The sequence below is a fragment of the Lichenostomus cassidix genome, chromosome 8 (genome assembly GCF_008360975.1).
Source record: "Lichenostomus cassidix isolate B80296 chromosome 8, HeHo_3.0, whole genome shotgun sequence".
In the NCBI taxonomy this organism is placed as follows: domain Eukaryota; kingdom Metazoa; phylum Chordata; class Aves; order Passeriformes; family Meliphagidae; genus Lichenostomus; species Lichenostomus cassidix.
In genome coordinates this window covers 3,015,001-3,042,612 of record NC_139489.1, presented here as the reverse complement: position 1 = coordinate 3,042,612, position 27,612 = coordinate 3,015,001, and the positions used below count along the sequence as shown (strand labels likewise).

Sequence of the window (27,612 nt, the reverse complement as noted above, 5' to 3'; positions counted from 1 at the left end):
ATGTGATGGCATGGCTGCATGCCCAGGTGATGCTTGTCTGGGAAGGTCTGTCCTGACAGACCTGAACTTGGGTTAAAGGCACTGACTCCCTTGATTCACTCACATGAGCTTTTTTCCCAGGTAGACTTCTATAATAGAACTGGATTTTTTTGCCTGTTTTTGTTCTAAAGGGAGAGGCAAGTGGGAAGGACTAAGCTAAATTAAATATATTACAGATCTCATAGTAGTGCCATTTAAGCAGGTACTTTCTTACTTTACCTTAGTTCCATATAGAGCCTTTTATATTTTAAAAACATTTTTCATTTCTGTGGCCTGCCAGATGTGCTGCTGATACCTTCTGATCTTAGGTAGTTTGACATTGATTTTCCCAGCGCTCGCCAGGGTTCAAGTCTGGTCTGTAACTCATCCAAATGATCTATTCATAACAAAAAGTGCCTTCTGGCAGTTGCACCACAGCTGAATATTGTTAAACTGAATTCATCCTTTCATTTGTTTCTGATTGCTCTATAATGTTTACATATCTTACGTATTAGTATGATCTTTTATAAAGCACACACTGAGGTTAAACCCGCCCAGAGAGAACTTTATTTCCCTTCTTCTCCCTTTCAAAAGGTGTTGAACTCTTCTTTTCTCTTCAAATGAGATGGAGTCTTGGAGCTGTTTGATGCTCGTTTCATCCAAAATGATGGGACTGAGCAAGTGGGAATGTGTGTGTCGGGAAGACATGGAAAGGTGACATTTCACAAAAGGATTCACAAAGGTGACATTGCACAAAAGGATTCTCCCCTATTCCCAGGCAGAGTAACTGTGAGGTGGAATTGCATGTCTGGGTGTAATCCTTGTGTGAGTTGGCATCATCACCCATGAGGGCAGCAGTCTCTGTGTGAACACGTTCAGCTGAAATATTTATAGATGCAGCGTATGACTCAAAGTCTGAACAGGTTCAGATTCCTCTAATCTTCTGTCTTCAAATTCCTGCTGCATTAATTGTTGTGCAGAGATCACTCTCACCTCTGGCAGAGGATATCCTCTCTGTGTTTCAGTTTCACTCTGTGTAAAAGATAATAGCTGTTACTATGTCTCACAGTGGGAGTGTGTCACAGGAGGAATTTCAGTTAAATGGAAGGCAGAAAATCTTAGGTTCCCTTTGAATTCGTATTTTAACTCCAGAAGGATGACATCTCTTATTTGCTTTAAAAATAAAAATCAATTGCCCATAAATCTGAAACACATGTTGTTTTTCTACTAAAAAGATTAAGGATTTTCTTAAGCTCATTAAAGGAAAAGAAAATAATGACATTGATCCTCCTATATAACCATAAGAATGCCTGAAGGCAATTGAAAGCTGTAAAAGAGACATGGTATTACTGTAACCAAAACAGCCCTGAATCTGGCAAATTGTGCTTTTCTGTTCTGCTGGTTTCTGCAGCAAACTTTGCACTATTTCTCCAACCTTATGCTTCTGTCTAGTCATGTGTTTTAGTGGGACTGGGTGGGATGTATACTCAAACAGAATTAGGACTTTTTATTAGGAAAATACAAATGCCAGCTGCTGCGTGGCTTGAGAGATTTAATCACCGTCCAAATATTTCAAGGAGGGGAAATGGAAACCATTTGCTGTTTCTGATGCACAGAGTTACAAAAGGATGCTCACCCTGTTGCTTCTCAAAGATTGTGTGTCTCTTTTGGGGAGTTTGTTATTCCCAATTTTCCTACTTGCCATGTGCATCAAAGCCCAGAATCTGCAAAATGTGAATTAAACTCTTTAAGTGAAAGGAGAAAATGGGAAATCTGATGATGCCCTATCGTCAGGAAAGCCCAACATGACAGTCAGTGCTCTTTATTCCAGTTAAAAGTTCCCACAGCAACCAAACTGATAAGCAAGTGCCCTGCTGGCTTTATTCATCAGTGTGGCAATTCCCAACGCCCTCGTTTGCTCTCTGCATGTGTTGAAAGTTTGCTGGAATGTGTACAAATGATACTTCAGTAGTAAGAGGATAGGAAGGTCTCAGTGTAATGTGAGAAGAGCCAGCATGGAAATATCCTGTCCTAAATTCCTGTGAGTGTCCAAAACACTAGCTCAGAAGTATTGGCTGGAGAGACAATTTGGTCTTTTAATGAATCTGAACATTTTGGTGTTGTCAGACTTACAGGACAATTTGGTAAATTGTGGACTAATGACAGAAAGAAGGCGTGGGTTTTGTTTCTTGTTTTATAAACTCTATGATCCTTCTTGATGTTTAGACTTTCCCCTGATTTCATAAAGCATTTTGATGCCTTTAACATCCTTTGGCTACTTGGTTTTTTTTCAGATGACACAGCAGTTTGATTTTCATTTTGATCCCTTTGCCATAACCAGGTTTTTTCCTTTAGCAGACTACAGAACATTGCAAAGTTTGCTGCATCACAAATATTTTGAGATAGGATTTCAAAAACCCTTTAAAACTCCAGGCTATTCAGCCCTAAATGTTCCTTATCACTTACTGGAACTGTGCAGTGTCCAAAGTTACAGGATGGGAATGAGTTGGGACCTTTGGGTTCTCCCCATGGATCCATCACTAGTTCGGAGCAGATACTGACTGGTAACTTTGACCACATGCTGTGCTTAGTAAGGTCAGTGAAGTGGAATTGGTCTAAAAATCAGCTTGTTTTAGGATTTGCTTTTTGTTGCACTTCATTTTGTTATTGAAATCGTAAAAAAAGGCTTGCCCTGTTGAGGTGATGAAAACTCAAAGCTGTATTAATTTGTAGTTTTAAGAGAAAACAAAACAAAACCAAATGTCTTCGCAATGTTTTTGACGTAGCTTCGTCCACTTGGAGTCATAAATGCCTTTGTAAATTCAGTGCAGCTATTCTTGCTCTTTAATGGGTTTAGTCAGCCAAAATCTTGCACAGACACACAGACACATGTGTGCACATACATCTGCAGGGAGAGTAAGTCAGGGAATTAGAGTTGATAAGGGAGAACCAAGCAGGATTCCCAGATTTGTTAGATGCCTTGCTGAGAGAAATCAGGATTTCTTGACACTGTGGTGATGTATTTTGAAAAACAAATTTTTGTTGTTTTGTTTTCCTACTTAACTTCTGACAAGAATCAGCTGTACTGTAAGTTTATGGCTCAAGCAGACTATTGTTTGTGCAGAAACCTCCCTACTGCTGTATTTACTAAACATGTGTGATGCACAAATGCCAGTAAACTGCATCTTGGAGCATATTCCCTGGTTGCTAGTAAAAACTGCCTTTAAAGTTCAGCCTGTTTAAATACAGAGAGAATGTGCATCAAGTTTAACAGGAACAGGCCTGAATTTTTAATTACTCCTCAAAATTATTTTGATGTGAAATCCAGGCCTTATTGAATTCAACAGCAAACCTTGGGCATTCTTCAGAGTGTCTAGAATTTTGCTATTGAGGAATGAGGCCTAAATACAAAAATCCCCCGTTGTCCCATTGACTAAGACCTCTCTTTTTGCTCTTCAGCATTGAAAACACACAGACTGATTTTGTTAGGGAATTAATTCTCTTGTTTCCTTCTCTGCTAGTAGTTCCCACCTTCTAGAAAGCACAGTTGCAGATTTAGCCATCATCAGTGGGAAGAGCAGCATAAATCATGTGATGGTGTAGGACTGCACTGCTGTTCTCTTTCCCCAGTGCAATCATGGCTGTGTCTAACTTGAGTGTATATCTGTGGTCCTGGAAGAGAAAACATGGATTCTGCTTCCAAGAGAAGTAGGTAGCCTGGCAGGGCATGGATGACCTGTCTCCTCCAGCCCTTGCTGCAAGAATTCTGTGTTCAACCAGTGAGGAATTCACAATTAGGATTTGGAGCAAGTACTGGGACCCAAGTTCCACCATCCCAGTTCCTCTTGCTGGGCCTCACTTGCTAGACTGGACAGTGTTACCTTCTGCTGGACCAGAAAGAAAGTCTAGAGAGCCTGTCTGGTCTATTGAAAGTGGAACCACTCTGTAAGAGGAAGGCAAATGCCCTCCACCCTTATAAACTGGTAATTTGCATCTTGTGAAGCAGAGAAAGGAAATGAAGCAGTGTCTCCCACATCCTGAGTGGTCTAACCACTGAAGCAGGGAGTGCAGGGTTGGGGCTGTCACTGTGCTGGGGGATATTTGTGTGCCAGGGGCAGAGCACAGTCCTGCTCTGTGCCTGGGGGACAGGGCTCAGAAATCTGCCTCATCTGCCCTCAGGTGTGAAGGAAGGAGTGGTTTGTGCAAAGCTAAGCCTAGATAAGGGGCAGAATCTGATGTTTACCTAGGCAGGTTTCCTGTTGAACTGTAGCAGATCCCAGCCCAGGTTTGCAGCTTCCAGCCAAGGCACCCAACTCTCCTGGCAGTGCTGTGAGGGCTCTGGGGTTTGGGGTCCCTCTGCCAGCCCCAGGAGGTGATGGATCATGGGGGACATCACCATCCTCTGTCAGCAGGATTCCCTCCTGGTTCTTATCTCTCCAAATGTACAGGATGGGTGCTCTGGAAACTCCTGTGGCCAATTACAGTGGATGTGTTTGCTGGTGACAGTCAAGCAGAGTGTTGTATCCCACTGGTCATTCTAAATAAGGCCTTTTTCTGCACAGATGAGGCACTTTCCTTCTCCCTGTAAAACACACTTCCTATTCCTGAAATTTCTTACTTTCTGTTTGGCCAGGCCCAGCTGTTGTGTCAGTGGGATGAGTGGGGGCAGCTGTGTCATGTCATCTAAAAGTGATGTAAATGGGGGACACATTTCCCCATACTCTCTTACAGTAAATCTCCACCTCTACATCTCCACTCACGCTGGTTTCTCTAGTGGAGAAGCAGGAATTGTTTCAGTATTGAAATGCCAAGCATTAGTTGTGAAGGCCCTGCTGTAACAAGCAGTTTGATTCACCAGAGCTTTCTGTTGCTTTTCCAGGTCAGTGAAAAACCCATTTTTGTGCCTGGTGTTTGGGGACCATATTTCTCTGCAATGGTACCTGGATTGTGGTTGAATGAGGGAGGCCAAAGTGCTACAGGAAAACTGGTGAGTGTTCAAGACACAGACAGACTCCAAGGCTGCTGTCATTTGGATTTCCTTCACTGGCAGTTCAGACCTGAAACACCTCCATGAGAACATGGGATGTACCAGGCTGCTGGTAGCAATAAACAATTAGATGAGTGTTATGTCTCTTACATAATACTAATTTGCATATAGATTGGGGATTATATAAAGGGCATGTCTTCCTTTTATGGTGGTGCTGATGATTATTGTAATTGTCTTACAGGCAAATAGGCTTCATTCTTTCCTTTAGCAGGAGGCTGAAACAGATTTTGAGATGAAGAAAATGATACATATTGTATCATATAGATCAGTTGTGTTACTGATGGGCATAAATGAAAGATGTAGTAATATAATAACATATTATTCTATCATCTCAGTTCTTTCCCTGAGTACAAAGAATCTAACTGTATGAGGTTAATTTAATTTACCAATAAAAATTAAAGCCAAGCTGAGTTCACTAAAAAATGAATTTTCTTATTTACAGGAAGGCAGTCAGAACTAAAACACTGGTAGTAAATTGAAAAAAAGGCTTTATGTATACAAGAGTATTTAGGCTTGAGTCCAAAAGTGTCAGCAAGACCTTAGTGACTGCTTAACCCTGGAGCTTCTGGAGCTCCCTGTGTGTCATCTTGCCCAAGCTGTGGAAATACTGTCTGCCCTCAGGGCTGAGCTGCAGGGGCCTCTGGAGAGGCTGCAGGAGACAGGTCCAGGCCTGTGGGTGTCCCCTGGAAAGTCCCAAGTGCAGGTTGGTTTGGTGTGTCACAAACTGCAGCTGTAATCGCTCTGTGACTCAGCACCACCCACCTCTTGAAAAGCCTGGAGATGGGAGTGCATGGCCAGGAAATGCATTGGGGCATCACTGCATTTATACATTCCATATGGAACAGTCACCGGGTGAGAAGCAGAAATCCTCCTGGATTGGGAAGCCCAGACACACCCCAAGCTGAGCTGTGGATGGAGATCCCTCCTGTGCTCTCTCCTTGGCCACGTCAACCTGACATTCCTCTCTGCGTCACAGCTTCAGTGGCACAGTCATTCCTCCTGCTGCAGCCTTCCTTCCCACCCCACCTCCAGCCCATCCCTAGCCTTGTGGTTAAAAACTGCTTTTGCAGCAGGTAGGATGTGTGTGCTTTAAGTTTTTCAGGTCAAGACTGGGCTAGAACCAAAAAGTGTCCCATTTCACAAATAACTGCTATAACCGCAAGTAAAACTAAATAATATCTATATAAAATAATACATGTTCATAACACCACCATTTTTCAAAGAAAATGGCAAATCTTGTGTGTTGTTTTGCAAGAACACTTTTGAGAGGGAAGTTTCTGTATGCTTAATCCCAAGCAGGTAAATACACTTATCTAAGCTCTAGGCAGGACATAGCCAGTCAGGAGCTTTTCTTGGCTGGCTCACAGTGGTTCCACACTTAAAATGTACAGTGAGAGTTAGGGCATTTCACAAAGATGATTTTTAAAATCCTTTCCATTCTTGTACCAGAGAGCAAGACATTCCTGAATCATTAAAGCAATTACTGGAAAAAAATGCATGGTCTTGTTAGGACCCATAGCAAAAGTCAGCCTGAAGTACTGTTAGGAATATTAGGGAAAGTGTCTTATTAAAACACTCTTGGAATATCTCATGTGGTTTTCTTGAGGAGGTATGAACAGAAAACACACAGGGAGCCATGGGAGGAGACAGTGCCACATGCACTTTGTGCAGAGTATATTGCATTTATTGTCTCTGTCATTTCAAAGCTCCTGCTTTCTCACACTTAAAGTTTTCTGAAAACAAGCAAACAAAAAAAAGGGACATGTTTAGGGATTCTTTCCATTGCTTGATCAGTGGCCCAAGGTGAATTATTTCTATAAAATTTGAGCAGTCTAATCAAACTTCTCTCAAAAGTTCTCAAAGAACTGATACACTTCCTTTAAAAAGCTCCAATTCTTTTTTTGATACAGCTGTAAAATAAATCAGTTGGATTCTGAAAACTGTTTCAGAGAGAGTCCAAATGCAGAATTAAGAAATCCCTTGTTCTGAAAAATCTTGCTTATTGTTATATTAAATGGGGTTTTACACTGTATTTTCAAGATTTATAAGAAGAAAGATATTGTACAATGGAGACAAAGGAGGGCATGACATCATTATAAACTGTGAAATAAAAAATAGCAGAAAAGGGTTTCTAGATGCATCCCTCATGTGGCCATGTCTTGAATTAAGGCCATTTAAATATCAAACTTTGTAACTCCTGTAACAGTTTTGTGTAGCAGTGTTTTCATAGCCCACATGTATATGTGATGTTTATTTATAGATTTATTTCTGAATTTATGAGCTGCCCCTGTGTTCTGAAGAGATTCTGCAGGATTGCAGAATTCAGGCCTGAGCTGTGTTTCTGGTGCATTCATATTTGAATTCTGTCTTTGATGCCAACCTCAGGGAGAACAGACACACATTATTTTCTTTGCTATGTTCACATGTGTGTGCTTCATTATATAGTTCAGGACTATGGTTCATGCTGTTAAAGATTTAATACTAATGTGATTTGCTGCCAATAAGTACTGCCAAATATACTCAGTGCTCCTGAGTAGCTCTAGTTTTGCCTCCTTAGCTTTTGCTGTCACCTCTGATGGGATTTTACCAAGAGGCCACAAAACCTGCTGAATTATTGTCTTAAAAGCCCATATTGTTCTACCTGATACTTTGTTTTGTGAGTAATGGTAACCACTCTGGAGTGAAAGGACAAGCTGATTTATAAATTCAGTAAAAGAAAGAGCTTATATTGATCTTCTTTTATAGCAATAATTGCTTCTCAGGGTATACATTTTGTTTCCTGCAATGAATGTATGAAGCATCTATCAGGATGACAACACACCTCATGTTTTATCATAACAGTGTGGTGTAGAAAGATGTAGGGATTTGGGCCAAGAAGATGCTCCTGGTAGAATTCCAATGAGGATATCCATGAGGAATGGGAGAGACTAGAGGACATGTTTTCTGGTCGTGTTGGACAGGAAAAATGTCATCCTTTCACCTTGCTCTCCTGACTGAGGAGCTGCATGCTCAGCATTTGGCCTGGTTTTGGTGTAAGGTTGGTTGTTTTTTTTACTGTTTATATGCCAAATCCTGAATGTCAGTGGGAGTTTTGCCATTGGCTTCACTAGGACTAGGATTTAACACTTCATGAGTAATTTAGAAGCTCTCTTGTCTTTTTGAGAGCTATGACACTGCCTTTCCCTTTTCCAGCACTGAGTTTTTAAGATGTAATCATCCCAAAAAGATTGCTTTTCTCTTTTTCAGATAGACCATGTGGTGCGAGGCCATGTCGCCTTCCCAGAATTAGAGGCCAAAGCTGCAGCCAGGTCAGTGTTTTACTCCTTTATCACATACCTGCCTTACACACTGATGCACAGTGCATTCCCAGCAATTTCCTCATTCTGAAACAGGGGAATTAACAACCTCATAGTGGGCTGGAAATATTTACAAAGACTTGCCAGGTGATGGCTCAAAAACAGTTTAAACTCCCCTCAGATACCTTTGGCATATCTAAGTAATGAGATTAACTTTCTGCTTTTCACTTTTTCTATCCAGCCCAGGGTATTTCTTGACTCTGTAGCACCAGCCGTGTTCAGCAGATCTCCATGCTTTGGGCTAACAATGTGTCTTAATTTGTAGGTGAAACAATTAAGCTCCAAGGATGAGATATAGCTTAATTAGGAATATATTATTCAGTATCTTTGAAACAGTCACCTAAAGAAGGGTATAGCCACCATATGAGAAACTCCTGCATGGCAGCACAAATAGAACAGAGAAACCCAGGATGAATTTTCAGACAGAAGTTAAGGTAGGTAACTCCAGGATTCCTTGAACAAGAGGCTTTGTGATGTGGAATTTTAGCTTGGTCTGCTTTAGGAGTGGATGAAGACAGTTCAGACACTTCTGTCAGGCCTGGACTTTCTCAAGCTTTTTTGGCTTGGATTCATTCTAAGATGGTTCACATCACTCCCAGAGAGGTCTTAGCTGAACAGTTGGGCACGTTGGATGAAAATATGATTCTCTTTTAATGTCTTTTTCCTCCTTAAAGAAAAAACCCAGCACATTTGGCATTTTCCCTGCAGTTTCTCCCTCTGGTCTAAAAGGTGGGGTCAGTCCTGATGGATGGATTGAGCCTGTGCAGTTAGAGAGTTGTTTCCAGTCCTCCCTGGGGAGACAAAGCTCTACCTGGTTTCTCTGGATGACCCTTCCTTGCCTTGCAGGGCCCACTGCTTCACTTGTTTGTTAAGAACTTGACCAGGATTCCCAGAAATGTATTGGACTTCATTCAATATGAAACAGATTCATGCTTCCTAGAATTCTCTTTGTTGTTCTCTGGAAAAGGAAATCAGGAAATAAATGCATCTGTGTATGTTTGGAATAAAGATTGAACTGGGTCTTTTTCAAAATTTTGGCTTCCAGACCATTTTTCCAGTGCCCCCATTTGAAGCACAAGCATAGAATAAACAGTTTAGTCTGTAATGCCAGGATGAACCTTTTTTTTTTTTTTTCTTGTGTTGGAAAAATGCCTATGGAGTGTCTTACTTGTATCTGCTGGGTCTGATACTGAACTGACTGACCACAAGTAATGCCACAATGCAAAAACTGAGATTGTGATGTGAACAGGACAATAAACACAGAATATTGACAGTAGAACTCCATAGTATCCAAGGGAATGGTGTCGTAACTCTGGATTTGAGTCTCCTGCAGTTAGTAAAATGGTGGAGAATAGCACTGATAGAAAGAGTTGTAATGTTTTATAAAAAGAGTGGTAATATTTTATTAACTTAATTTGCTCAACAGTATTTTTGTAATGCTTTCCAGATATCACTCTCTTAATGAAACATTGCTATAGCTATAAATTTACTAAACAGGTCTCGTATTAATTCTCTCATCCTTTTTCTCCCCATCCTTCTCAAATATTTCTTATATTTAAAGAATTTAATTTGAACAAACAAAAATCAGGAACTTTGAAATTTGAACTTATTTTTTCCTTTCTGTTTTTCCACAGTTCACAAACTTCAGCGTTATTGTAGGTATGAGTAGCAGCTGCTGTTGGCCCAAACTCTGGATTATGTGCTTACCTACATGAAGTCATATCCACAGAATAATAATAATAATCCCAGAATCTCAGAATGGTGGGAGTTGGGAGAGACATTAAAGCACATCCAGCTCCACCTCTGCCATGGCAGGGACACCTTCCACTGTCCCAGTTTGCTCCAAGCCCCAGTGTCCAGCCTGGCCTTGGACACTTCCAGGGATCCAGGGGCAGCCACTGCTTCTCTGGGAAATCTGTGCCAGGGCCTCCCCACCCTCAATAAATCCTTCCCAATATCCCATTTATCCCTGCCTTCTGGCAGTTTGAAGCCATTTCCCTTGTTCTGTCACTCCAGGCCCTTTTAATTGTCTCTCTCCATCCTGCTTATAGGCTCTCTTCAAACATGGTATCTGGTTTTGGAGGATTATTGGTGATGATAAATTATTTAACTGGAATTCTCAACGGCATAGTTCAGAGAATTTGGTTTATTATGTTTAAGGATATTCTGAGAGTGGGTGTAGGAATTTGAATCTGTTCAGCCATTGCAAATAGCCAGAGAAGGGAAACCAAATGAGAATTCCATACTTTGGTGTGCAATTCCATATTGCCTTTACTTCCCATGCTGGCTGCAGTGCTGTGAAGAGTTAAGCACATGCATGTGTGGATCATTAAAAAAAGGACATCACAGGTCACAAATCCATGCCTCTTGCTTGCTGCTGCTTGTCACATCTTTCTGCCTCCCTAAACCTGTCCTCCCTTTCTCCTCACACTGCTCAGAAGCAGGTTTGGAATGGCAGCTCCTTGCTGAGCAGCTGATCTCGGCAGTTACCCTGTGCAAACTCTCCTTTGCCCACACCAGAGCAGATTTCCAGCTGTTCAGCAACAATGCAGAGATTTGTGGTGACTTCTGAGGGTGTGAGAGGTTCAGACAAGCAGCTCTGACCACTGCTGCTCAAGGCCAGGCTTGTGCAACCCTCCCAATCCTATTCCTGGGTTCTTTTTTACCCTTCTTTTACTGGAAGTGGAGAGGGTTGAATTACACGAGGATTTTCTGGACAATTTAAATTTAGCTTTTGGTCGATCTGATGGGCACAATCTGCAAGCACCAAAACTTGGGGTTTTTCAGGCAATTCAGTGAGTAGCAGAAATTGCTGTGATGCATCACTTCTGCTCTTCATCCTGCATTTTGTGTAAGTCTGACACTTAGCCATCACTGCTCTGTAAAACCCTGTGCAGGTACATTAGAATTGGAAATTTAAAAAAATTAAATAATGTGATCACTTATGCTTTAAAGTTTAAAAAATTCCATATTCTAGACTGACCATTTCTAATCTGCTGGAAAAGTGTCTAACTGACAGCAAAGTTTATCTATCCTTTGGCACTTCATGAAGTACTGTTTTAGGACAGAGTTCCCTTTCCCATAGATCTCAATGCCATTTCCCCATCTAAAGAGGTATCTTCTGAAAAGAAGGCATTGAAGTTACTCACACAGCATCCATCAGCAATTCTGGGATTTTTCAAGCAGAATGTAATAATCTAGAAGTTCTCTGTACTTCTAGATGGTTTAGAACCCTTTTTTTTAATATAAAAATACAAAATTTTTAGATTTTTTTTCCTGAAAGATACCGGCTGGCATCTTTCATGATTCCTGAGCAGATTAAATACCAACCTCTGGTTGCTTCCTGAAGTTGTGTCCCACATATGAATATAAGTCTGGGCAGACTTGCATTGATTTCTTATTTTCCACTTTCAGCACAGTTCCTTTTTCATGAAAACAGCTCTGCTCAGCTCTGCAGGTCAGAAGCAGCTGCCACTGATGGTAAAATAGAACTTCTCATAGAACTAAGTAGAAAAAACTCCAGGAGGTGATGGTTTAATACTGTGTTAAACAGAAAGATGGTAAAAGAGGATCTGGCAAGTGTTTGAGGCATTTTGCTGGTCACTTAGTCCAAACCTAGTACCTTGAACCCTTACCTATAATTAGGAAAAAAAATGTGAAAAGGTGTGGGGAAAAGTGTAATTCCGAGGTTATGTGGATCTTAAGCATATTTGGCTCAACTTTCAGCCTCTTGTTCAGTCTCTGTTCTGACAGAGCTGCGCAAATGGCTAATCCTTGTGAGAGCAATCAACCAGGATGGAGATGAGAGAGAAGCTGGGATGTCTGGTGGGTCTGTGGTTGAGTGAAGCTTTCCTTTTTTATCCTTCCCAACAGTCAAGCCATGACTGAGACTGGAATTAAAATGACTTTATCCTTAGCATGTACTGCTTGTAGTGCAGTCTTTAGGGATGGAGAAAACAGGGCCACTTTTACAGCAAGGGGAAAGAAGTGATTGTGACCTCCAAATTATCATAATTCAGGTCCAGGAAGACACATAAAGTACATTTTAAAGGACGTGAATAATGATGTAAATTAGTTATTTTAATGTCTTCCAAGTGTACTTCATTTTGAATGATATCCTCTGATAGTGTACACATGGTAAGGTATAATTGAAAAAACATGCAGCTGAATGGTTGAATGCAAAGTATAAATATACAGCTGCTAGTGGGTCAGAAGTCAAACTAGTAAAGCATATGCCAAATTCCCTTAGGGATCTCATTAGTGCATGATTGAATATACATGTAGAGGCTAAATGAATATCACTGTTTGGGTCTGCAGTGGATGAGACAATGACTAATCAATTGTAATTAGGGTTAGATGCTATTATTGACCCACATGTCTAGAATTAAATGCCCCACTTGGAGATTTCCAAGGAGTTGGAAAATATAGATGGGTTTGTTTGTGATAGAGGATGAGTGTTTGAAAAAAATATTCTGAGCGTAATTGCAACATTTTTTAAATGGAATGTCACTAGAGTCATTGCAAGCCAAGGCACTGAAGAATTCACCATTAATCCTAAGTCCAGGAAAAAAGTCTGTTGGATATTGTGGAGTTGGGTGTAGCATCTGAACTTAGATACAATCATATTTAGGCCCATGTTGGGCTCCTCCCTAAAATAGCAGCCACTCACTTTCTCTCCTCCACCCTTAGTGCTGCATTTTAATCATAACACACACTGAAATAATTATGGTTTAAAAAAGGAAAGCTGTACATCCAGCGCTATTGATTAATCAGAGAAATTTTTAAACATTTGCAAAGGAATTTGGTTTTCATTTCTGTCTGGAATCCTCCTTACTCCTCCCTCCCTTGCTTTCCTCCAGCGTTGCCTTGCGTGGTGTCAGCACCTTTCTGGGGGAGAGGAGCAGCAGCAGCCCCCAAATCTCAATCAGCCCTGCCTCCTCTGGGGACCCTTAGGAGGCAGTGGACAAATTCAAGGTCACATTATCTCCCCTCATCCTGGGAAATTCAGGAATTCTGATGGCCTGTTGAGCACACGTGCAGAGAGACATCCCCGCAGTGCCCTGGCCTTGGCAAGCAGTGGGATTTTGCCGTGCTTTGATGGGGTTTCTGCATTTGATGGTAGTACAAATGTTTTATGTTTGATGAATAACCTCCCCCCTCTTTCTCCAACTTGTTTTTCTTCCAGTGCTCACAGTATATATACATACTTGAACAGTCACCTGGATCTGATTAAGAAATCTTTGCCTGTGGGTTTCCTCACTGTTGATTTACATGTTTGGCCAGATTTCCATGGTAACAGATCTCCCTTAACAGATCTGACACTAAAGGGCATGGTAAGAAACAGCCTGTCTTTGCAAAAAGGTCAATACAGGATAAAAAAAAAAAAAAGCCATTTGGAAGGAGCTTTTCTTCAATTTTGAGCATACTCCTCCTTAGCTATTTACACTGTCCCAAAGGATTTGGGTTTCTTGCTGCATTGTAAAGTGCGCTGATATTTCAGTAGAAAACCAGAGATCATTGTGCTTGAGAAATCACTACAGCCACATTCATTTTCTAAAATCATGAGGAATGTTGTGTGTGCCCAGGTACCTTTCCTGGGAATCACATTTCACAGCTCTTGCTGTTGTTAACTCAGCTGGGTACCAAGTTCTGCATACTTCTTGCAATTAATTTCAATATGAATTTGGGTAAATTTGCCTGCCTGGGAAAGGAATTAAATATTCTGATGATAGGTTGCTTGATTTGAACAGCTTTTCAGCCCATCTTTTGGTTTTTGGGTGTTTCTCTTAATTGAATTTATAGTGGTAAATCAGCTCACTCACAAGCCAGGGCTGTGCAGAACTAGAACAGGAGGGTATCATAAGGGTATAATTTGGTGATGTCAGAATACCTGGTGATTAATGCAAAAATGTCCTTCAAAACGGCATATTATCCTTGAGGTGAACATCTCAAGCTACTCACCAGCACCAAAATCTGCTGTATTTGAAGTTGAGATAGGAAAGGCATAAGCACTGCAGCATGTTTCAAACCACAAATGAACGAAACATTAGAGAAAAAAAAAAGGCATTTATATTTTGGGGTTCTAATAATACCTTCATTATTTCCTGAAAGAATTATATGCTGCAGCAGAATCAGAATTTGCTTGGTGTGATGGCTGTATGCAAATACTGGTAATAGCAACCCATTTCTTCTGTCACAATTATGTCTGCGTTCAGGTCTTGCCTGATATTAATCCAGAGTAACTACAGTGCAGTATTGATTTATGTCAGAGTAAAGGAGGTTAAGATATAGTATTTAATTATTAATTGTGTTTCAGTGTTAGGGTGCTTGAGAGGGAGGGGGAGAAATGCTTTTAAAAAGTTATTTTTATGTAATAGCATTTTCATATTATTACATTAAATACTTTCACGAGCAATATCTGAGTCATAACATAAAACTGTCAGAGTTAATCTATCTCTAATCCCATACAATATGCTGTTTGTTCTTCATTTATTCACAAGGGCAAGAATAATTTATGTGGTTCTTCCCCAGATCAGGAATAACATGTTTAACATAACATTATGTGTACAGCTCACAGGAGTAAGGCTTGGAATTAGCACTTAAAACTTGTTACAACAAGAAGCCATAGAAAATAATAGTTTTATTTTGGCTGGATTTTTACATCTTCTTTTTGATCTTTGCACAGGTTGTGGGACTAACCCTGTCTAGGGGTCTGGATGAACTTGCCCTTATCTACCTGGCCACGATCCAAGCCATTGCTGTAAGACATTTTTAGTGCATAAAAGAAGAAATGAATTGTCTCATGTTCTGTGGCAGACTGATCGTTCCCTTCTGCTAACCAGATTTCTAATAATGCATGAATTCACTTACTGGGCTTCTTAAAAGAGCAAGATACTGTTTACCCATGTTGGTGACCACTCCCAGCTGGAGGAGAATCGACAGACTGTGGGGAAGATGTTCCCCTAGAAAGTCTTCTCCTTATGGCAACGCTGGAAGCAGAGCTTTTGCCTCTGCTGCAGATGTGAGGGAGGAGGCTGACAGCACACGGAGCAGTGTTAGCATCCCAGCTGCCTAGAGGGAGGCTGGGAGAGGGGGGAAAAAGCTTTGGCAATTGTACAAAGGTACAAAGGGCCCTGTGCTGCCCTGAAAAGCCTCAGCTTCAGATCGTTCCCATATCCATGGGTTTGCCCTGCCTGCCCTGTGGGTGAGGCAGAGCTCTGTGCAGGCTGAGCAGGGAAGGCTCTGTGCTGCAGCCCCACCAGCACAGATCTTCCCTCCTCATGTCCCTGCTCCCAGGGGAGCAGTCCAGCCCATGGCCAGGTGGCTGGACAAGCAGGCAGGGAGGCTGGGAATGTCCCTTCTGTTTGCCAGCACTCATAGATGGGGAATTTTATCAGAATACTTTTCTTTCTGCCCTGATTTTCTCTCGAACTCAGGATTTCCAGTTCACGAGAAGCTCTGTTTTGAGGTGAAACCCTGGCTCACAGAAGTGGTTTGGAAATCCTGGCTCAGGGCATTTCCAGTGGGACATGCTGTCCCCAGCCCTCTGGTGACTGCAATCCACATTTCTTTAACATCCTTTCAGTGAATTTTCTATTTTTATTTTTTTTAAAGTTTGTTGAACTTGAGGTGTTTTTGCAAAACACGAACAGTCTGATGAACTGGGGAGTTTTCCTGACAAAACTCTGTTCAGTTGGATACCTTCCAAACTCCTCTCCTGGTTAAACAACAACTTTTCTAGGCTGGGTCAGCCATCTGGGATGGAGAGGGTGGGCGGCTGCTGTGAATTTACTGGGAATTGTACATCTTATGTGTTAACCCTCCCTCTTCAGCAGAAAGCAAGAACTTAACCCCAGCCTGGGATGCATTGTTGAGGGTTTGGAGGCTGTTTCAGCTGAATATGGCTGGGTTATACCTGATGCTTCAGGATAATCCCACCATTGAAATAAGAATGTGGAGGAGAGGTTCAACAATGCCAGGGACTGATAGTGCCTCTGAAAGGAACTTCCCAGTCTGGAACAGGTGCCCTGTGATTATCTCGTGCTAACGAAGTGGAAACCTTCTCTGCTGGAAATCCTGGGAAAGTCACCTATTATCTCATTATATGATACAGCTCAAACTTTATTGTAAAACACAAATACTGTCTTGAACAGTAAATTCAGCAGCTGCATATCTTTCAGAGAGCTGATTGGGCTGATTTAATGCAAAAAGGCCATATTGTAGTTTTCTTTTCACTGTAAGTTAAGGGAAATTATTTTTTTCCTAAAGCATTATTGAAACAGTAACTAAAATGTAGATAGAGAGCGTTGGTTTTGACTCAATATATTTACTAATTGCTAACAGGATACCTAGGAAATTAAATTTTCACTCCCAATTTTAGCTTCACTTTTATTGAAGGAAACAGTTGTAGTAATCCTGTACCATTAGCTGTCTTCAATGGGTGCAAGATAAACTTTAAACCTATGTAAAAATCTTGTACAAAGTGTAGGCCTGCCCACAGAATGTTAATCTCTAGTTTTCTTTTCAGCAGGAGATGCTTTTTTCTTTTTATATAAAATTTGCATTTGAAGCCCCTCAATTTGCATTTTTCTCCAATCCAGGATTAAATTAGTTTCCCCCCCCCACCCACAGTGAAATAAGTCTGGCTTTAATTTAAATTGCTGTGTGAATACAATTTTCCAGGCAGGTAAACACAAAATAATTTTCGCAGCATGTTCTTTCTCAGAGTCTTTGACATGTGTATGTTGTGAGAGAAGTTGTTAATAAATTTGAATTTCAGAAGCAGTGAAAGAGAATCTCCTTTTAACTATTCACTGCAAAATGCAATGCAACAGTTGGACAGATGAGAACATGATCAGAGATGTAATTGTGGCTGTCCAGCCCACTCTGAGCAGACAGACTCCTTTTAGAGCAGTTTATTTTTCCATAATTAAAATCATGGCTGTGCGATTTGGAAATTAGCCCTCTGTGTCAATAGGGAAGCGATGGATTTAGTCAGCTGGGGCTGGGGCTGCTCAAGTTCCTCTGAACTGCTTGTCTAAAAATCAAAATACATTTGAAGGCCTGTCCAGAATAGCACTGGGCATTCAGTGTGGATGTCTCCAGTCTGGTGGAACTCTGCTGGTTCAATTTTCAGTAACTCATTTGAAGAGGGGTTTGTCACAGCTGCAGCCTTCTCAATGAACCTGCAGCACAGCCTAAGGAAAACTTGAATTAGAGTTTATGAAAACTCTAACCAGATTGTGCTTTGGGGGGAATTTGCCTACAAAGAGTCAGCCTGGGCAACATTTTGCCTTGAATTTGGCATTTTGTCAGGTCTGAGCTTCAAACTTGACTTCCAAGGTATTGTAAGGTGCTGAGAATTATTTTTGGTCAAATTGTTTGTCAAAGAAATGGAAAGTATTCTTGCGAAAGACAAACAGCGAGAAGGTTGACTTCAGTGAGGAGGGAAGCAAAGCAAACAAAAAGAGAAAAGATTTTTTTATTTTTAAATGGCAAAGCATTTGCTTCTGTCATTCTGATTTGAGTTCCTCAGAATGGAGACTGTAAATGAGAAGTTTAAAATGCGCCTGCATTCGAGATGTTTCAATTAATTCAGCCATGAAGTAGGACATTTTGTTTTGCATAGGGCAAAGGCCAAGAGAAATAGTTAAGCCAATACAAAATTGTTCAGGTTTTCCTTTTTGCTGAAAAGACAGAAAACACAGATTTTTATTTGCTGTTCTCTCTTTGCTCTGTTTTGCTATTTGGCTTCAGAATTGAAACCTCTTTACCAAGATGGATTTTCAGATGCTGTTGTACAAAGTAAATAGCAGGTTTAATGGGGATGTCTTCACCATGTAGGTGTAATCCTGTTCTGTGGCTGCTCTCCTGTGCTCATCTGGTTCTATTTTTTCCCCCTTTTTTGAAGTTAGGAACAAGACATATTTTGGAGGCAATGCAGGCTGCAGGACATGACATCAGCACGCTGTTCCTGTGTGGTGGGCTGAGCAAGAACCCTCTCTTTGTGCAGATGCACGCTGACATTACTGGTAAGCTTGGGGAAGTGCAGGGAAAGCAGTGGAAATACTTTTATTTAAGGTGTCTAAGCAGTTTGTCTTTGAAAATATAGAGACTTTGTTTATATAAAGCTGTATTTTGCTGTGTGGCCAAAAAAGTGTACAATTAAATGTTAATTCTCCTGGCTTCATCCTATATGACTTGTGACACTTCCTGCTCATGCTGGGCATTGTATGCATTCTATAGAACAATTCTTTCCTGAATTGCTTCCATGTCTGTCACTGATGTGCTTTAGGGGACAATGTCTGGATCCTTGCTCCTGCAAGGTGTTGCACTTCATCTCATAGCATTCCAGAATTCCTGCTGGGTGGAAGGTCCTTGGTCTGTTTCACTACAAGAGGAGCTCTCAGGTCTCCATGGTATTTTTGGTCTCCCTTCAGCCTGTGTGTGTTGGGCATCTCAGCACACCTGCGAGTCAGTGGAATATACTTTAAAAAATGTGGAAAAAATAACAAAATTTAGTGTAAAGGACTTCAGAGAAACGTTGAATGATGTGTGTTTTGGGTTTATTTCAAATTAAGGTCAGTTAAGCTGTCACAAATGAATTTTAGGGCCCAAATTTGGGGCGTTTTGTCTGGAGATCTGACTTGCCCTAATATCCAACCACACTTCATAACCCTGATGCAGGAATGAAGATGAAAATGTGCTTTATGTACTTACCTAAGAGGAAAACAGAGATGGACAAGCAGAAAGCATAATGCCTGTTGACCTTAAAATTCACTAAATATATTGTAGTCAAAGTGATGCTTCGTGAAAAATGATGTTAAGTCCTGGCCTTTCCTTCTAGAACTCAAATGTTTTAGGTGAATTTCAGCTACATGGAGAGCTGGGCTGCTGGGTCATGATGTGTAAAAGAAAAGATCTGTGAAAAGGTATTCTGATTAAAATGTAATCACAAGTTCTTTGACTGTAACTAATGGCCAAGTACAATTCAGTACAAAAAGGCCTTTTTGCAGTCTGGAGTTCTCCCCCATTTGTAAAATCAGTGACTGACAAGGGATGTCAGAGTTCATCTGACTGAAATGCTCTTGGTTATGTTGAACTCATTAGAGCCTATCAGATAAAATAACTAACATTCCAGGATCAATCCCCCATTCTTTCCTGAAAAGAAAAAAATCTGAATATATTATTGTTAGCTACAAATGCCCATGACTCAGCCATGCAGACATCCAATAGATAATTCCACAGGCCACTTAAAAAGTATCTTGATCTTTTTGTGTGCCTGGTAAGAATTCCGTATTCATTCTGACCATGCGGGAAATGGGCAGTAAATTTTAGAGCACAGGGAAAATTGTTCACTGACGCCTGGCAAACAGCCACGGAGCTCTGAGCTGGAGATTTAGATTTGCTGTTCCAAGCTGACCCAAGTCCTGAGCTGTGCTTCAGCTGAACTGGAGGAATGCTCAGGTGACAGGGCAAAGTTTGCATCCTTTAACTGGATGCCTGGTGAATTTGCTTCGTGTCAATAATTGTTTCTTGCACTAATAATTTTATTTCTCGTTTTGCAAAGTGTGCGTTTGCCTTTTTCCTCGGTAGGGGTTGTTCGTGGCTGACTTTAGGTCTTCCTCCAAATTTCAGTTCCTTCTAATCTTACAGGTGGCTCTCAGGAGCAGCATTTTCGGGGGCATAATATCATGGAGATGGTTCTGAGCAGGAATCCCTGCTCCCACCCCTGTGTTTGCATCATCATTCACTGAATGACATTATCTCAGTAATGGAAATGCAGATTCATGCCAAATACTGCAGGAATATGAAATTTTTTGGCTTAGTGGGGATAAGCATCTGAAGTGCAACTAGAAAAGTATTTAGATTTATCCTCTTGGTTTAGATTTTTTAGGAGAATTAAGAAAGCAGGCTGAATTTTATTTGTTTTTTTAGCCTTTTCTCATTTTTTTTTTACACCAGTGGAACAGGTCTCAGAAAATTCTGCATAAACCAAGGGAAAGTATGTTCATGATAGTACCCATGGGTGATGAAACACTAATTTTTAATTCTGCTTCAGAATATAAATTGTTTGTTTGTTTTTCCAGTGTTTTAATTTTGTTTTCAAGTATCTTGCACAATTTGGAAGACAAGGTTTCTCTTACTGTTTCATACATAGCTTGAGAAAGTTTACTACTCATATTTTCATGTCTTCCAGCAAAACCAGACTGGCTTTGTTGGCTGTGTGTTTAAAACCAAACACAAACAATCTCTTTTTGTTTGTTGCAAAAGAAACAGAAAGGAGACTGCCTTGTTTTCCCCTCCAGGTCAACTTTTAATAGGCACGTGGGTTTGGAGGGTGTGGGTAACAGGTTTACACCAAGCCCTTTGAGTGAGATAAATACCCAGTGTAAAAGATCTGGGGGGTTGGATTATTTTTTTTTGGTGTGTTTTAACTTCTGCATTAATATTTTGCTAAAATGATTTTATTTAAATGCTGCATTTTTGTTAGAGCCTGGAACCACAGAGAGCAGAGAGATTTACATTAACCTACAGCAGGAGAGAGCTCTGAATGGGGTTTTGAGTAATGGTTTTCAAGCCCTTTTTGATTCCTTTTTTGTTTGTCTTTTTTGGTTTCAATGATTTGTGGAGCTGCTGGTGCAGCACTGCTGTGTTCCCTAACAGAGGTCTGGCTTTTCCCTCTGCAGGCAAACCTGTTGTGCTGTCCAAAGAAGTGGAGTCTGTTTTGGTGGGTGCTGCTATTCTTGGAGCTTGTGCTTCTGGGGATTTTGCATCTATCCAGGTATGCACTACCTGATTTTATGTCACTTTTTTCAGTTTTAATGCATTTTACACCTTGACTTCTGGCACCACGCACAGGCCTTAATCCAAATGGAAAAGTTTGTCCCTTCTGCAGGGCCAGGCAAGAGCCAACATCACTTTCTCTCCACCCTGTGTTTAACTCCAGATGTTATTTAGGTGCATTGAGGATTCATTTGTCTTTGCACTGTAGGGACATGCATAGAAGCTGCTGTGAGTGAAGTTAGGCCATGTAATTTTACAGACAAAACAGGGAATTTGGCAAGGCTCTGATCCTGCAGGAAGGTCCCACTTTCATCTCAGTTACATTTGTCCTACTTTCCTTCCTTCATATTGAGGAGTGTTAAACACAAGAAGCAACATAGCACTATTCATGCAGTAAAAAATAACGCATCTTAGCTCTTGTCTTGCCCCAAGTGAATGCAGAGTTAATAGTGAGGATGGACCTTCATGTTCATTCATGTTATTTCAATCCATTAACAGCTGCAAAAGTAGCAGTGAGGCTTTTCTTTTCAGTGGATCAGTCAAAGCATGACTTAGCTGCATTTATATAAACAACAGGGGTATCAGAAACCCAAAGAAAGGTCTGATTGTCCCAAATCATTCCTGTATTCCTACCTGGCAATCCCATTAGCCATGTCCTCCTCATGCTGCACAAGGACACTAAACAGCACAATGCATTCAGTTGGACAAAATGATCTGTCAGGATGGTCCCTGATAGATTTGTTACATTTTTCTTTATAGCACCAGATACAGATATTTGTAGATGAAATTTTGCGTGAAAGCTTATCTGGAGATACTTTGTGAAAGTATCACAGCTTTGTGAAACTTTGTGAAAAACAACTTTGTGAAAGTATCACAGGAGGTCAGCTCCTCGACCTGGTTAAATTGGTGCAGTTCCACTGGAATCAATAAACAGCTCAACATAAGCTGAGGAGCTGGGCTGTGCTTGGCACTTCTCCAAATGGGAATATTCTTCAGTGCTATGTAGGTTTGCAGGAAGAGCAGTTTCCTTTCGTAAGAATGTTTCCATTAAAATAAATCCCATTGCAACAAATACATAGTGCAACACATGTATCAGTATGTAATAGTTCTAGTGTTTGTAAGGAGACTTTGTTTTGTTAAATCTAATTTCAGGAGAAACTTTCAGTGACGGAACTTCATATGTAATTCTTACTCTTCTGTTAATCTTCTGCCTTCAAACGCATATTTCATTCCAAATCTAGGATGTTTTCCACTACTGTACAATAATTGAATATCTCAAAATTGATTTTACTAAGTCTGGTTTTATCAACGGTAGAAAAATCTAATTCTGTGAAATTTTCTGTGTTGTGTTTTATACAATTTGGATGTATTCATTTACCTTTCGTTTTTAACCCTCCCGTTATATATAAAAATATTTCAGAAGAATATCCAATAATGTCAGAACAGATATGAATATTTTTAAAAGAATTTAACTACATGGATCACAAAAGGAGAAACTGAATATAATTTATTTTAGGGAGAGGGAAATGTAAATGCATATTATCATTGAAGTTCAATAACCTCCCTGTCATTATTTTTGTAACACATCTTCCAAAACAACCCTTTCTTAGAGGTGCTGCTGCAAACATTCAGCATCTTTGTAGACTTTGCAAATACAGGTTATTACCTCTCCCCTAATAGATGGTTTGTGCTTAATTGCTGTGCTTTCCAAAGCTCTTTGTTTGCTCAGTCTAATAGTAAAGGAGAAAACTGTGGGTTTTTTACAATAACCTCTCTCCTTATGTCTATGGTTTTTTGAAGGGGATTTTTTACTGGATTTTTCCCAGTCACTGGTCACATTTCTCAGAACGATTTTTGGACATTTCCACTCCATGTCAGAATCAAAATGTTTAAAAGCTCCCTGGTTTTTATGGGTTGGCTGCTCTCCACTTTCTAAAACTCGAGCATTTTTAGGATAGCTTGGAAGTAGCACCCAAATCTGGATCCTTCAAAATCACTTCTGCTGATCTTGTGCAGCTTTACCATGCTCTGCTGATGAGCATTGGCTGCTGCCACAGTGAAAGCCACCAGGGATGCTGAATCTGATGGAATGTTCATCCTGTAGGGACTTGGGGCACCCTGACCTGTCTTGGGGCAGTTGGTCATAGTGGCTGGAACACTGAAGAACTTTTCCTTTATCCTTTGATATCCCTAAATAAGTTTATTCTCACAAAGACACAAGCACCAACCTGCCTTCTGTCTCTCCTCCCTTACCACACCTCAGCTCTATTCAGCATTTTGTTCTAATTCTTCATTTTCATGTATTTTTCTTCCTATTTTGGGTGATTTGTGCAGAGGTTTTCTTGCTTTCTACTGACCATATCTGTGTTAGCACCAAAATTCTCAAAATGCTGAGCCTTTGCAGAGAAGCTTTGGAAATGAAGGTTAATGTGAAAGTTGTGACCAAACAGGTTAATTTGCAAGCTCCTAGTGTGGATTGAAAAGTTCAAGCCCCTTGAAGCTGCAATTTCATTTTTAGGTAATTCTATCAAGGGAAGATTTATAACCTCCATCTCTCAGGCCTGGTCACCATATGTTGTTGCTTCAAAGAATGTTGACTTCCCTATTTTCCTCTTCATTTACTCTCCCTGCATTTTTCTCCTCTGTGGTAAAACAATTGGTCTATCCAAAAAGAAAAAAAACAAAACCATGCAGTGTGGTGAGTTCTTCCCCATTTCGTTTCTTGGTTATTTAGTCTCTAGAAACTCCAGAAAGGGGAGAAAATCCTCTGCATTTCTTCTTGGTTTATCTTTTGATTTGCCCCCACAAATGCTGCACACTTTTTCTCTGAGGGGTTTTGTGGGAGCTCTAGCACAGCCTGGCTGGGCCCCAGCAGACAGTGCTGTGTAAAAAAACAGTGTGACATAAAGATTTCTGAAATACAGACTGTATTTTTGGGGTTTGGATCTTTGAAATATGTGCTGCATTGAATAAAATAATCTTAACATTACTGGCTTAGATGGGTCAATTTATTGGTTCTAGCCATTCCTTTCATGCTGAGCAGCAGGATCCTGCTTTTCAATGGGATTGTTTCTATAGTAAAAATATAGTTTCCGGTTTAGCCAGCCAGCAATTCCTTCTCAGTAAAAATGTTCAATAAATAAATGTCAAAGTTTCCAGTATATCCTCGTTACTCTGCCTCACTCGGACTTAATTGAAAATGGGAAGAGGGTGCTGTTTTATTTGGCAGTTATCCAGCTAATTTTTTTCTGGATAGCCCACTCTTTGGGACAAAGCTGTACACCAGGGAACAGGATTATTGCCTTGTAAAACCCTGCAGCCCACTGACTATTCCTTAATTGCGTATTAAAGCAATTAATAAAATTACCTGTATGGAACCAGATTACCAGATTTATTTGGGATATGCTGCATTCACGTGGGACACTGTTACTGCCTGATATGGGAGAGAAGAAACTCTGATTTTCTATAATGCATCTTACTGGTAACTCTCTGTAATCAGTTTTCTGTGAACGTTTGGTGGGAAACACTGAGCTAGAATTTAGAATCTACATGACTACAAGATTTTTCGTGTATAAAATTGACTTTTAAGGGATGTTTAATCTTTTCTTTGTTAAATTTGGTTGTTATGCAAGTTGATGGAATCTCCTGCAGAAAGGTAGGGCAAAGCTTTTTTGTTGTTTTTATAAAGCAGGTCAGAGGTGTATAAAAATGAGCTTCTGTAGGAAGAGGTGTTAGGTAATTATCTCGTGGATTAGCTGAATTATTTAGCAGCACTAGGTGAAAGACCCCTTGGTCCAGTCTGCAGCCCTAGGAGCATCGTGGTCCCCTGGCTCAGAGCCTGTGGACTTTATTGCAGGTGGGAGTTGAAGTGAAGGTGCTGCAAGGAAATTTTTCACTCACAACTCTGTACTGAAGGAACCTGGAAGAGTTTTGTTTGTGCACTGCAGGGTTTTGCTTAATTCAATGGACAACTCTCAGTTGTCTCAGGATGTCGTTGGGTGGTAGAGCACTGAGGGAAAAGCCAGATAACAAACCCCACAGATAACACAAGTTTTATAAAGATCAGTTTTATAAAGACACACTGTGAGTTTGCCTTGTAACAATTAAAGTGTTACAGACAGCCGTGAATGTAAAGAAGTTCCTGAATACAATTAGTCCACAGCCTTGGTAATGAACCAACTGGCAATGGGGAAGAGACAGCATTTCATAAGAACACCCATAAATAGTACTGGGACATATTCAACTTTTGTGCTGACAGAACTGGAGGGGATTAGGCCATTTCCATTTCTGGATCAGGCCATTTCTGGTGTAATTTTGTTCCACTTATTTCAATGGATGCACTGCAGTTGATGCTCTGATCCTCTATTCCTCTTCCAAAGCATTACCTGTCAGGCCATGGATTGAAATTCATACAAGCGTCTCGTGATTTCCATATTTTCAAAAGCAAGGACTGAGTGGAAGATCAGGGAAAGGATAAGTTTTTCTTTAGAAATGGTAATAACTTGGGAAATCAAAAGAGGAAATAAAATGACTTCTCCCTGTTGAGTTCGGGAATATTGCCTTCCCTCATCTCATTAAAAATTTAAAGCACTCTTGTTTTTGAGCAGGGTGAATTAGTAATTAAGTGCTATAATCAACTTGTGTAAACATAATATTGAAGGAGAACAGCAAATTAATCATTTCGTTGGCTTGCCTTACCTAATTAATGCACCTTTTAGTAAAGACCTTCCTGCCATGTTGGTTTTTTTTTTCTCCTAGTCCCTTAATCAGAGGATTTTGGAAAGGCAGAGGAAGGACATGGTTGTTCTTAGGCACTGCCATGTACACAAGGAGTGTGTTAAGGTGCTGTGACCTTGCCTTCCCTTTCTTCAAGAGCTCCAAATCTGGGCATGTAGAGTTTGAGCCCAAGGTTTAGTGGAGACCATCCTTAGGCAAAAAATAAGAAGCTCTTGCTTTCCTAAGTATGTATTGGCTGGTGTGGCTTCTTCTTCAAGTGACTTTGAGAACCAAACTGTTTTCCATGTAAGATGTTTGATGGCTGTGGAGAATGTTTACATCTAGCCAGACCTGGGCTCAAGGCAGTGACTTGGCAGTAGAACTCTATCCCTTTCCCTCTTTCCTTGGTGTTTTGACACTGAAATATGGCTTTCCCCACTTGAAAGTGGCTTTTTTCCTTGCGTAATAAAGTTAGATTCAATATGGCATGCATGAAACCACCGAGATACTGGCAATGCCTCTGGCTTTTGTATAGAGTCAGCTGCCTCCTTACCAGAAATCTTGAGAGAAATATAGATGAGAGAGAGAAATGAAAAGGCAGTGATTTGATGGCCACTGTCCAGTTCCTTGTGGCCTAGTGTTTATGGTACAAAGAGTGCCTTTTTAGTTAGCATATTTTGGCCTTACTGTCAGAAGTCTTTGCAGTGAGGGTAAAAAGCAGATGAATCACTACTACTCTTTTGCCCTAAGGATGATCCTTCTGTATTAAAGCTGAGAAATATAAATGCTGGTTTGTCTCTGCCAAGCACAGAATGAGCTTTCAATCAGTTTAAGAGTGTGACTTTTCTTCACTTTCCAAGCCACAATAAATATATAGAAACCTTTCTACTTTCTTTCAGCTGACTCCAGTGGACAGCATTTCCATGTGTTTGGAGTTCCTCTCTTGGTGGGAGTTCAATCACACACACAAACACCAGCATGTAGAGATCACACAGCTGAGATGTGGCTGTAGCTGCTCGCACGATGCTTTCACAAAAGTGCTTAGAAAAGTACCCTCTGCCTCGTTGCTGTTTACTGACATGTGATACTGGTTGACATCTGTTGCCCTTCTCATTTGAGGTCTGTTTGCTTTACTAACTTTAACATTTCCACATTGCTGTGCTGCTGAAGTGCAGATACACAAATCTCCTCGCAGTCCCCAAGGTCCTTTTATGAGAAGCTGTGAGCCATCATTTGATATCATCCTGCTGGCTGCCTTTTATCCCGGAGCGGAGAGAAATAATTCTGTTGCTGTGAAATGTTCTTGGGGGAGTGCAATGTCTAGTGCTATATGTTGTCATACATTTGATGTATTATCAGATCAGTACATGCTGTGCAGTAGTGTTTAGTTCATTGTCACAGCAGATGATTTGTGGTCGGTTTATATCACTTGGAATTATTACAGGTAAAAACTTGTCTAAGTAAATGTCAGAGTTTGTCATAGCAGGTCATATAGCTGCTGAAATGACAGATGATCTTAGTCCACAATCCTAGTGCAGCATTCCCAGTTAATGTAAATCAGTGTTGCTCCAGAATTTCAGAGTGACACCAGTTTACTCCAGTGCCCCAATCCAGTCAAGCACTGGGGTGCATCATCTGACTTTCAAGGAGGCAAGAAGCTCAGCTGAAGATAAGCAGGACTGCCCATGT

The 27,612-nt window shown here is 40.6% G+C and overlaps 1 protein-coding gene across 2 annotated transcripts in view; it reads left to right on the top strand.

Annotated features, from left to right (window-relative positions):
* FGGY (FGGY carbohydrate kinase domain containing) overlaps positions 1–27,612 on the top strand; it is a 123,480-nt gene that overhangs the window by 76,964 nt on the left and 18,904 nt on the right. For both annotated transcript variants that reach the window (XM_085067460.1, XM_085067459.1), the window contains exons 9-14: positions 4,898–5,005; positions 8,312–8,373; positions 13,607–13,754; positions 15,107–15,181; positions 18,332–18,452; positions 21,111–21,205. In XM_085067460.1, coding sequence (XP_084923586.1) covers positions 4,898–5,005; positions 8,312–8,373; positions 13,607–13,754; positions 15,107–15,181; positions 18,332–18,452; positions 21,111–21,205 — 609 coding nt within the window. The remainder of the gene's footprint in view (positions 1–4,897; positions 5,006–8,311; positions 8,374–13,606; positions 13,755–15,106; positions 15,182–18,331; positions 18,453–21,110; positions 21,206–27,612) is intronic.